The sequence below is a fragment of the Saccopteryx leptura genome, chromosome 12 (assembly GCF_036850995.1).
Source record: "Saccopteryx leptura isolate mSacLep1 chromosome 12, mSacLep1_pri_phased_curated, whole genome shotgun sequence".
Taxonomy (NCBI): domain Eukaryota; kingdom Metazoa; phylum Chordata; class Mammalia; order Chiroptera; family Emballonuridae; genus Saccopteryx; species Saccopteryx leptura.
The window spans coordinates 26,938,170-26,950,640 of NC_089514.1; the positions used below are offsets into that span (position 1 = coordinate 26,938,170).

The 12,471-nt window shown below is 40.0% G+C and overlaps 1 protein-coding gene across 1 annotated transcript; it reads left to right on the forward strand.

Moving 5' to 3' along the window:
• The first annotated feature begins 5,935 nt into the window (after nucleotides 1-5,935).
• Nucleotides 5,936-12,234, forward strand: NDUFA4 (NDUFA4 mitochondrial complex associated). The gene is made up of 4 exons (XM_066353989.1): nucleotides 5,936-6,094; nucleotides 7,583-7,671; nucleotides 8,651-8,711; nucleotides 12,018-12,234. Exons 1-4 carry the CDS (start codon nucleotides 6,053-6,055, stop codon nucleotides 12,072-12,074), a joined length of 249 nt encoding a protein of 82 aa, XP_066210086.1. The 5' UTR covers nucleotides 5,936-6,052; the 3' UTR covers nucleotides 12,075-12,234.
• The last annotated feature ends 237 nt before the right edge of the window (nucleotides 12,235-12,471 follow it).

A 12,471-nucleotide genomic window follows, 5' to 3' on the forward strand; every position in this document is an offset into this window, starting at 1 on the left:
ATGTTATTAAATAACAAATGGGTTAACAAGGAAGAAATAAAAACTTTCCTTGAAACAAATGAAAATGAACGTACAACTCAAAATTTATGGAATATAGCAAAAACAGTCCTGAGAGGGAAGTTCATAACATTGCAGGTATACCTTAAGAAGCAAGAAAAAGCTCAAATAAACAACTTCACCCTGCATCTAAAAGAACTAGAAAAAGAACAGCAAGTAGAGCCCAGAGGAAGTAGAAGGAAAAGAATAATAAAGATCAGAGTGGAAATAAATGACATAGAGGCTAAAAAAGCAATACAGAAGATCAATGAAACCAAGAGCTGGTTCTTTGAAAAGGTAAACAAGATTAATGAACCTTTAACCAGATTTACCAAGTAAAAAAAGAGAAGACTCAAATAAATAAAATTAGAAATGAGAGTGGAGAAGTAACAACTGACATAGCAGAAATACAAAGGATTGTAAGAAAATACTATGAAGAACTATATGCCAAAAAGTTAGACAACCTAGATGAAATGGACAAATTCCTTGAAACATATAATCTTTTAAAAATCAATCTGGAAGAATCAGAAAACCTAAACAGACAGATTACAACAAATGAGATTGAAACAGTTATCAAAAAACTCTCAACAAACAAAAGTCTTGGGCCAGATGGCTTCACAGGCAAATTCTACCAAATATTCAAAGAAGAACTATCTTTCTCAAACTATTTCAAAAAATTCAAGAGGAGGGAAGACTTCCAACCTCCCTTTATGAGGCAGCATAATCCTCATTCCAAAACCAGGCAAAGACACTACAAAGAAAAAGAACTACTGGCCAATATCCCTGATGAACTTAAAAATGCTAAAATTCCCAACAAAATATTAGCAAACTGGATCCAGCAATATATGAAAAAATCATACATCATGATCAAGTGGGATTTATTCTAGGGATGCAAGGTTGGTACAATATTCACAAATCAATCATGCGATTCATCACATAAACAAAAGGAATGCTAACAATCACATGATAATATCAATAGATGCAGAAAAAGCATTTGATAAAATCCAGCACCCATTCATAATCAAAACTCTCAGCAAAGTGGGAATACTGGGAACATACCTCAACATGACAAAGGCCATCTATGACAAACCCATAGCCAACATCATACTCAATGGGCAAAAATTAAAAGCAATCCTCATAAGAACAGGAGCAAGACAGGGGTGCCCCCTTTCACTACTCTTATTCAACATAGTTCTGGAAGTCCTAGCCACAGCAATCAGACAAGAAGAAGGGATAAATGGCATCCAAGTTGGAAAAGAAGAAGTAAAACTATCATTATTTGCTGATGACATGATACTTTACATAGAAAACCCTAAAATCTCAGTTAAAAAACTACTGGACCTGATAAATGAATTCAGCATGGTGGCAAGATATAATATTAATATTCAGAAATCAGAGGCATTTTTATACACCAAGAATGAACTGTCTGAAAGAGAAATTAAGAAAACAATCCCCTTCACTATTGCAAAAACAACAAAAAATAAAGTATCTAGGAGTAAATTTAACCATGGAGGTTAAAGACTGGTACTTAGAAAATTATAAAACATTGATAAAAGAAATCAAGGAAGATATAAACAAGTGGAAGCATATACCATGTTCGTGTATAGGAAGAGTAAACATTATTAAAATGTCTATATTACCCAAAGCAATGTATAAATTCATGCAATTCCTTTTAAAATACCAATGGCATACTTCAATGATATAGAACACATATTCCAAAAATTTATATGGAATTAATAAAGAACATGAATAGCCTTAGCAATCTTGAAAAAGAGAATAAAGTGGGTGATACTCCCTGATACCAAGTTATACTACAAGGCCATTGTACTTAAAACAGCTTGGTACTGGCATAAGAACAGGCATATAGATCAGTGGAACAGAACAGAAAACCCAGAAATAAACCCACACCTTTATGGACAACTGATATTTGACAAAGGAGGTAAGGAAATACAATGGAGTAAAGACAGCCTCTTTAACAAATGGTGTTGGGAAAATTGGACATCTACCTGCAAAAAAATGAAACTAGATCACCAACTTACACCACTCACAAAAATAAACTCAGAATGGATAAAAGACTTAAATGTAAGCCGTAAAACCATAAGCATCTTAGAAGAAAACAGGCAGTAAGCTCTCTTGACATCTCTCGCAGCAATATATTTGCTGATTTATCTCCACGGGCAAGTAAAATAAAGGACAGGATGAACAAATGGGACTATATCAAGCTAAAAAGCTTTTGCACAGCTAAAGATAATATGAACAAAATAAAAAGACAAACCACACAATGGGAGAATATATTCGATAATATGTCTGATAAGGGGTTAATAACCAATATTTATAAAGACCTTCTAAAACTCAACACCAGGAAGGTAAACAACCCAATCAAAAAATAGGCAAAGGAAATGAATAGACACTTCTCCAAAGAGGACATACAGATGGTCAATAGGCATATGGAAAAATGTTCAACATCACTACTCATTAGAGAAATGCAAATTAAAACCACAATGAGATATCACCTCACACCAGTCAGAATGGTGCTCATCAACAAAACAACACAGAATAAGTGCTGACGAGGGTGTGGAGAAAAGGGAACCCTCCTGCACTGCTGGTGGGAATGCAGACTGGTGCAGCCACTGCAGAAAACAGTATGGAGATTCCTCAAAAAATTAAAAATGGAAATGCCTTTTGACCCAGCTATCCCAGTTTTAGAAATATATCCTAAGAATACCAAATCACTGATTCAAAAAGATATGCACCCCCATGTTTATTGCAGCATTGTTCACAATAGCAAAGATCTGGAAACAGCCCAAGTGTCCATCAGTGGATGAGTGGATTAAAAAGCAGTGGTGGCCCTGGCCGGTTGGCTCAGTGGTAGAGCATTGGCCTGGCGTGCGGGGGACCCGGGTTCAATTCCCGGCCAGGGCACACAGGAGAAGCGCCCATTTGCTTCTCCACCCCCCCCCCCTCCTTTCTCTCTGTCTCTCTCTTCCCCTCCCGCAGCCAAGGCTCCATTGGAGCAAAGATGGCCCGGGTGCTGGGGATGGTTCCTTGGCCCAGGCGCTCGAGTGGCTCTGGTCGCGGCAGAGCGACGCCCAGGAGGGGCAGAGCATAGCCCCCTGGTGGGCAGAGCATCGCCCCTGGTGGGTGTGCCGGGTGGATCCCGGTCGGGCGCATGCGGGAGTCTGTCTGTCTGACTGTCTCTCCCCGTTTCCAGCTTCAGAAAAATACAAAAAAAAAAAAAGCAGTGGTACATTTACACATTTGAATACTATGGGGCCATGAAAAAGAAGGAAATGTTACCTTTTGCAACAACATGGATGGACCTGGAAACTACTATGCTAAGTGAAATAAGCCAGGCAGAGAAAGAAAAATATCATATGACCTTACTCATTTGAGGAATCTAATGAATAATTTGAACAGAGGAACAGAATAGAGTCAGAGGCAGGATCAAAGAGACCAGAGGGAAAGCGGTCAGAGGGAAATGGGAGGAGAGCACAGGATGAGAGAAGGGAAAGAGATTAGTGAAATTATATATACATAACACAGTGTTATAGAGAGCAGAACAACAAATCCTGGAGGGAAGGGGGCAAGCTGTTGGAGGGAGGGGGAGGGAGAGTGCCAAGGGGAACCCCGGGGGGTGGGGGGAGATATTCGGTGGGACACTTGAATGTATGTATACACAATAGATTAAAATCAATAAAAATAAAAAACAAAAAAATAAAGACAAAAAAACACTTTTTTTTGACAATTGAAATGTTCTTCCCTCTCATCTTCACCAGGCTACTTCCTTCTTATCATTGATGATTCAGCTGAAATATTAATTACCTCCTGAAAGGGACCTTTTTTGTTTATTCTCACTAAAGTAACCTTTCATCTACTCCCCCATGTCCTTCTCTCTCATTTTTTTTATTGGTTTATCACTATCTAAAGTTATCTTAATTGTTTGCTTATAATTTATCTTTCCAGCCAGCATGGAAGCTCTATGAAGGAAGAACAATTTTCTCATTTTTGGATATCTCCCTGGTGCAAGGTAGGTACTTAATAAAGGTGTATTGGATGAATGAAAAAGACATCAGTCTTCCAAAGCTTTATGATACATCATATTGATAATAACCATGTATCTTTTTCTTTTTCTTACCTCACTGGCCACAAGACCTCTCCCAAGCATTGCATGTTAGAATTCCTTTGTCCATGCCTTTTGTCTCTCCTATTACTCTCCCTTCTCTTCCTAAACAACTTCGTTCAGTCATATGGCTTCATATTACGTCAGTAAACTGAGTCCTAAATATATTCTTCTAGTCCAGATCACCCTTCTGCTCTGCACAAACCCACTTGAATTTTACATATGTATTCATCATTCTGTTTCTCATCTCAGTATTTGGCATCAACATCCACACAGATAGTCAAAATTGAACTATCCTAGACTCCTCCCTCTTCTCACTCCCCCATATTCAACCAGTTACCAAATTCTGTTGAGGCTACCTCCTAAATATCTCTGGAATCTTGTGTCACATCCCCTACAGTAGTCCAAGCCTCCATTATCTCACAGGTGCACTATTACAATGGCCCCTTACCAGCCCCTCCCCTTCATGCTAACCTCCAACCTATTTTTTTTTTTTTTTTCTATTTTTCTGAAATTAGAAACGGGGAAGTGGTCACACAGACTCCGGCATGCGCCTGACCGGGATCCACCCGGCATGTCCACCAGGGGGTGATGTTCTGCCCATCTGGGCCATTGCTCTGTTGCAACCAGAGCCATTCTAGCGCCTGAGGCAGAGGCCATAGAGCGCCAGGGCCAACTTTGCTCCAATGGAGCCTTGGCTGCGGGAGGGGAAGAGAGAGACAGAGAGGAAGGAGAGGGGGAAGGGTGGAGAAGCAGATGGGCGCTTCTCCTGTGTGCCCTGGCCAGGAATCGAACCCAGGACTCCTGCACGCCAGGCAGACAAAGCCATCCTTTAAACCACAGTATCTGGTTGTGCTTAACGTCCTAATTCTCAGCTTAAAATACATGATGTGTATAAGCAGTCAGTGGCCCTTTCTAGAGTAGCCTTTTCCTACTTTTCCCACACCCAATACTAGTATGATTGATTAATGCTTTAAATTAAGATTATCCCTAGCAACCCCTAAAATCTGACCGAAGGCTTTCGGCTTAAAAAGAGAGAGAGAGAGAGAGAGAAAGAGAGATAAATGAAAAATGTACTGCGGTATTACAAAAAAAAAAAAAATGTGTAGGGACATGATCTTGAAACCACATTTTAAAGTTTAATTTGGGCCCAGGGAGAGGGCAATGTCGCACAGGCTTTTGTGGCCTTGAACGTTAACTGAGGGTTCAGGGAGCACATTGACAGAACTATTGCCATCTTTAAGGCATTTACAAGTTCTTAACCTCTACCCGCAAGCAACAAGACAGGAAGCAGCTGCAGTCTTTCTAAACCGCAGCCGGTGACCTTAGCGACAAGAGACTCGACCTGCGCTCCAGGCGCCTGGCGCCCAGCTGCTTCTAGAGCCGTCCGCTCCCAGAGCGACGGTCACGGCCCGGCGGCGCGCGCCCGGCACGCGCGCCCCCAGCGCCTCGGCGCGCGGCCCCGGCCGGCAGGCGCCTCGCGAGAGGACCAGGCTGGCGGACCGCGCGGCCCGGCCGTCCGCCCGCCTGCATCCATTTCTCAACGCGTGGCCTTCTGAGAAAGTGCCTGTTTGGTCAATACGAGTGTTCCAGTTTTGACGGAAAAAGTTACCCGTCGGGAATATACATCGCACAAGAATAAGAGGGTTTCCCTTGGAGGGGGACGCTGAGGGTCTTCTCAGGTTAGAGCAGAGGCGTGAAGCGCTGGGTGAAGCAGGCACTGGGATGGACGGCCGCATCCGGGCCCTCCTGCCGCAGTGAGCTCTCCGAGCCAGGGGTCCTTCAGGTAGGAGGTCCTAGGTGACTTTGGGCGTCCGCTTACCCTCCGTGCGGAGTACCTGCTGTCGGTTAAGTGCTGTTTTGTGTTTGTCTGCTTCCGGGCCTTCTGCCGCAATCATGCTCCGCCAGATCATCGGTCAGGCCAAGAAGCATCCAAGCGTAAGTTCGTGACCCCTTTCCCGGGGGTCCGTCCTGTGTGGGCTGCGGCTGCCTTAGTCCCCCGGGAGCTTCCTCTTCCCCGGCGTTGAGGATGGACCCGGCCCCACTCGGTTCCGTCCTGCTGCATGCTCCAGCCCCTTGAGCTCTGACCTTCCACGCCCTGCCCTGTGCGGCTGGGCTGCCCGGCTGAAGGTGAGGTGTACGTCGGAGGAAAATAGAAGAGTGACTGTTGACAGTCTGGCGGCCGCGTCTTGTCGGTTGCTGGGACCGAGAGAGTCTGCAGCGCGCTGTGCGCGCAGTAAAGCTTGGGTTGGGGTCAAGTTACCCCTGTTTTTCTGTGCGGTCTGGTAAGGATCTTGTACATTCTGTATTGCACCACCAGACCTTATGTCAAATGTGGAGTATATGAGCTTGGAATCCTCAGTTTGTCTTGACATTTTGGGGGAGTTTTATAGCGCAGAGTTTAATTGCAGGTAAAATTTTTTTGTATTTCTCATTTTCCCCCAGCACAGAACGGATTGTTGAAAAACTCAGTTACAGACATTGGCCTGGTTGCTCAGTTGGTGAGAGCGTTGTCCCTATAAGCCAAGATTGCATTTCACTCCTGGTCAGGGCACAGACGGAATCAACCAGTGAATGCATAAATAAGAGGGGCAATAAATTGATGTTTCACACAATCTCTCCCTCACTCAAATCAATAAGTAAAAATTTAAAAACTCCCTCAATTATGCAGTATTTAATCTTTATCTAAAGCCCTGTTGTCTACTCATTAAGCATTGGTAGTGGTATGTTATCAGAGATTATGCCTAAAACTAATATTTGTAACAGGTGTGTTTCTCTTTGCTCATTCAGGCTGTTTATTTTACAAACTGTGTTTTTTTACAACGTGTATATTGGGACAGGCTTAAGTAATTTGCCAAGAGATTGTTTTCAAGCCTCGGAATAAAGGAATTGGGGAAATTTAATAGGAATGGTGCATAAATGTTAGAAAGGTGAAGTAAACAACATATTTTCTTGGAAATTTAAAATTTGAATATTTTTTTTCCCCATATTAAACCAGAATCCTCTTCCCATCCTTTGGAAATTCCACTTTGTTTGTTTTATGATTTTATTTATTGATTTTAGAGATGAGAGAGAGAGAGAAGGGCGCGGTGGGGAGGCAGGAGTAGGAGTGTGAAGCATCAATTCATAGGTAGTTGCTTCTCGCATGTGCCTTGACCTGGCAGTCCAGGGTTTCCAACCTCAGCATTCCAGGTCGATGTTTTATCCACTGTGCCACTAGTAAGCCTTTTCTTTCTTTTGAATACAGTTGCAAGAAATATTACTTTAATGTGAGGTCTATAGCTTTATTAAAAATTTAAGACAGAATTGAACATGAGTTTGAAATTTAGGAATCAGTATGTAGAAACTAATGTAGTTTTTCTGTTATCAGTGCCTCGGTATTTGAAGATGACTATTAATGCTTGTCTGCTTTGTGTTTGATTCTAGTTGATCCCTCTCTTTGTGTTTATTGGAGCCGGAGGTACTGGAGCACTGTTGTATGTCATGCGCCTGGCATTTTTTAATCCAGATGTCTGGTAAGTACTTTAAAAAGTTTGGTACTTTGATGGTTTTATCAAGCTGGGTTAGGAGCTACAATCTTTCTGGTGAGGCAGCATCAGGTAATAGAAAGAACCTGTTTTGTAGTCAGACAGTAAGTTCAGATCACGGTTCTGCCATTGGCTTTTGCTTTTCCAGGTTCATGAAATCATCTAAAGTTCTCTGAGTCTTTTCGATAGAGTAGAACTGTTAATACCTATCTTGTAATGTAAAGATTGAGATAGTTATGTTTTTTGCCTGCTTTTCTACAATAACATATTTTTTGAAATTGAAAAACAATAGGCAAGGAAAAAGATTGATTCATTGTTGTTCTATGTGCTTTCTATATACCACTTCATGGATGAAATAGAAAACTTTAATAACAGTCAAGTATAAAGTTTCCTGTGACAAGAAAACTATCTGACAAAGACAACTGCCTTAATAGGCTCTGTTTACTTTATTTCTAATTGATTACATGGGATTGCTTATAGATTCTATCTCTGTTTCAACTTTATAGTGAAAACAACACTGTACACTGTATTTTACTTAATGGTAAATGAGATTGATCTGTTCAAAACATTAGCTTTTTAAGAAGTACAGGCCCTGGCTGGTTGGTTCAGTGCTAGAGTGTTGGCAGGGCGTGTGGATGTCCTGGGTTCAATTCCCAGTCAGGGCACACAGGAGAAGCGCCCATCAGCTTCTCTACCCCTCCCCCTCTCCTTTCTCTATCTCTCTCTTCGCCTACCACAGCCAAGGCTCCATAGGAGCAAATTTCGCTTGGGCGCTAGAATGGCTCCAGTTACAACGGAGCAACACCGCAGATGGGCAGGGCATCACCCCCTGGTGTGCATGTCGGGTTGGGTGCATGTGGGAGTCTGTCTCTGCCTCCCCGCTTCTCACTTCAGAAAAAAAAAAAAGTAGTACAAAACTATTTTGAAGAGTTTTTATTGCTATAACAATTACAATGTTTTATTTTAGTTGGGACAGAAAGAATAACCCAGAACCCTGGAACAAACTGGCTCCCAATGAGCAATACAAGGTAAGCTACAAAACTGTTAAATAAATTTTGTCATGGACTCTTTTTCTTTTTTGAAAATGGATGTACATGTAAAATTCCATTATGCAGAATTTTGAAGAGCTGAGCTGCTAGATGAGATGTGAAGTTAAAATGGTATATTTTTCTAACAAGTATTTGTGAAATTAAGACTGTCTCAATTCTACTGATTTGATGAAGAAAAAAGGAGAGATAAGGTAGCTATTTACCATTTTCATAGATCTTTCTAGTGTAATTTTTCTCACTTCAGTGTATATCGGTATCAGCAGGAGAGTGTGTTAAAAACATTCTTCAGCTCCACCTCAGAGATTCTGATTGGGCTGGTCTCTGGAGACTGAGAATTGACATTTCTGACAAGGTTTCAGGTGATGCTGACAATTGATCCATGAATCACACTGAGTAGCACTAATCGAGTGGATGTTTTGGTTGGCTGTTCTGTTTGTATGGTAGAAATATTTCATGTGAAGATTAGTAGGAAGAGATAAAAATCAGTTGAATCTGAAATTCTACCATGAACTTTCTAGATAAACTTTTTAACATCTTTTCTGAAGTGGTTTGTGGAAGTACTCTTCCAAAGAATGATATCATGGACCAAGACCATGTATTTATTTTTTTGAGATATAATTGACATGTAATACATATTTGTAAGTGTTGGTTTGATAAGTTAATATATTGCAATATGATTGCTACAGTAGCACTAACAGTTTTGTTATATTGCATAATTATCATTTCTTATTTGTGTTGAAAACAATTAAGATCTAGTTTCTTGCCTGACCTTTGATGGATAAAGCATTGACCTGGTCACAGATTTATGCTGAGGTCACAGATTTGAAACCTTGGGCTTGCCCCGTCAAGGCACTTATAGGAAGCAACTACTACAAGACGATGCTTCCTACTTCTCCCTCTTCTCTCTCTCTCTTTCTCCCCTCTCTAAAAATCAAGAAATAAAATCTTAAAAAATAAAAATTTCAGAAGGATCTGGCCAGGTAGCTTAGTTGGTTTGGAGTATCTTCTTCGTGAGCCAAGTTTGCAGGTTTAGTCTCTGGTCAGCACACATACGAGAGTCAACAATGAATACATGGATGAGTGGAATGAAAAATTAATGTTTCTCTCTGTTTCTCTTTTTCTCTTATTGTCTCAAATCAATAAATAAATTCTTGAAAAAAAAATCTAGTGTTGTAGCAATTTTGAAACTTATAATACCATTGACTGTAATCACTGTGCTGTGCATTAGGTCTCCAGAACTTACTTATCTACCGGTTGGAAGTTTGTACCCTCACACAACACCTTCCCAATTCTTCCCCTCTTAGTAACCGCCATTCTACTTTGTTTTTGTAAAGTCAGCTTTTTAGATTTCACATTAATGGCATCATACAGTATTTGTCTTTCTCCGTATCACTTATCTCACTTAGCATAACTCCCTCGAAGTCCATCCATTGTTGTTGCTAATTTGAGACCATTTATTGATTCCTCAAAATTACCTGAAAAATAAAGCAGATTTGAAAATACTTCAACAGAGAATTTTGATAGCGGCACATGGAACCAAGTAGAAGCAAATATGTCAAGCCTGCTTAGTTTTGGTAAAACTGGCAAAGATGCTCTGACCTTTCACTGCATGGCTGTTAGGGGCTGCGTCCTGCTTGTTCAGTGTTGGGCAACTTCATTTGCTTCTATAAAGTGAGAATGAGTAAGCTTGTTATAATTAATTAAGCTAAATAGGCTTTCTACCTATAATGCTGACATCTATTAAAAGAGCCCAACAGATATTTATTTTCTTCTTAATATATAATTGCAGCTTCTTTTATAAATATTCCTATAATATTTTGTTAATATGTTAGGATAGCACTGTTTGTTTGAAGTCTCATTATCTAGGTTCAATTGCTTCAGAAGAGAATACTGTCAGAACAGAATCCTGCGTTAGAGTTTATTCCTTCATACTAATCTGCCTATGAAAATCTGTACATTGTAAAGATAAACTTTACTACCTGGGATTTTTTTTTTAGAAGTTAAGGCTTTTTCAGTTAGATTTTAAAAAATTGGTATGTTTGGAGAAATAAAGCAAAGGCTATTTTATTTATTTATTTATTTATTTATTTTATTTTTACAGACAGTCAGAGAGAGGGATAGACAGGGACAGACAGAAACGGAGAGATGAGAAGCATCAATCATTAGTTTCTCGTTGAGCATTGTGACACCTTAGTTGTTCATTGATTGCTTTCTCATATGTGCCTTGACTGCGGGCCTTCAGCAGACTGAGTGGCTTAAGCCAGCAACCTTGGGTCTAAGCTGGTGAGCTTTGCTCAAACCGAATGAGCCCACGCTCAGGCTGGCGACCTCGGGGTCTTGAACCTGGGTCCTCGGCATCCCAGTCCAATGCTCTATCCTCTGCGCCACCGCCTGGTCAGGCGCAAAGGCTATTTCAGAGTTAACGTAGTCTTCAAGTAATTGTAGCACAGTCTCTTCAGTGTTCTTTGGCATAAGAGGGAGTAAACCCAGGATTATAGCCTTATTTGGGCTTATGTACAAATTCTCTTTTCTCTGGAGCAGTTTACCACATGAATTATTAAAAAAGAAACGTCATTGAGAGTTAAAGGCAGTTTTTAAAGCAATCGTAAGATTTCTAAAGTTATTTTTAATTGAAAATAGAGAAAATTTTGGAAATTACAAATGTTCCAAATGTACTGTATCATTTAGAAACAAAAATACAGTTCGATTTAAAAGCTTTTTGTACCAGAGGTGGTCAGGTGTCAGTTTGACATGATGCAGTCTGGGTTGGGAAAGTAAGAGGAAAATAAAGCCATCGAGGCAAGCCAGTTTGTGTCTAAAAAGTGAAGTAAATCACACAACAAAGCATTACCATATTACTTGCTTATTTTGGTTGCTATAAATTTAATTTATAAACCTTTGCTAACCAAAGGAGGGATGATAGTTCTCGGTAGACCTCGATTCTGTTGGAACTTCGTCAGTATACTTGGTGGACGTGGAAGTTAAAACGTAAGAACCGGAAGTACGACTCCAGGGATTTTTGTTGACTCTGAAATAAGTTTTTAGAGGTTCTAACAGATTATACTAACTGTTCTTCTGCAGTACACTGTTTTGACCTTACAAAACCATTATTAAAGGACTGGAGTTGTAGTCTTTCTTTGAATTAGTTTCACATTGTTAAATATTCTCAAAAAATTTATGTGTGCAGTTGTTACGATATAAAGCTGAATAAAAATAATTCTAAAACTTCTGTACCATCTCTGTGCATTTCATAGATTATCTAAAATATCTTTTTTCTTTTCCAAGTTCTACTCAGTGAATGTAGATTACAGCAAACTGAAGAAGGATCGTCCAGACTTCTAAATGAAATGTTTCCCTATAAAGCTGCTTATAATGAAGGTCTTCCAGAAGCCATCCGCACAATTTTCCACTTAACCAGGAAATATTTCCCCTCCAAACGCACAAAATCATTGTTGGTGTATTGTGTTGGGGTTTACACTGATTAATAAATGTTTGAAACTTGGTATGCCTCACTATTTAATCCTGAAAATGTACTCTCAATTTTTAAACTAGGATATAGGAAATAAATACTAGAATTGAAAGAATTTGTTGAGTTTATATACATATTTGTATAATTTGAAAATAAGACTAAATGGCTTAATAAAACACTTTCATTTTGTATATAGTCCATAACATCACTTGAGCATAATTAGCTACCACTGGGAATTGAACAAAGGTGGATCAGGAAGAATGTTTAAGC

Excerpts from the sequence above, each read along its gene's own strand:
- NDUFA4 (XM_066353989.1), top strand. The coding sequence starts at position 6,053 with ATGCTCCGCCAGATCATCGGTCAGGCCAAGAAGCATCCAAGC. Across the intron at positions 6,095-7,582 it reads AGGCCAAGAAGCATCCAAGC|TTGATCCCTCTCTTTGTGTT; the intron begins GTAAGTTCGTGA and ends GTTTGATTCTAG. Across the intron at positions 8,712-12,017 it reads CTCCCAATGAGCAATACAAG|TTCTACTCAGTGAATGTAGA; the intron begins GTAAGCTACAAA and ends TTCTTTTCCAAG.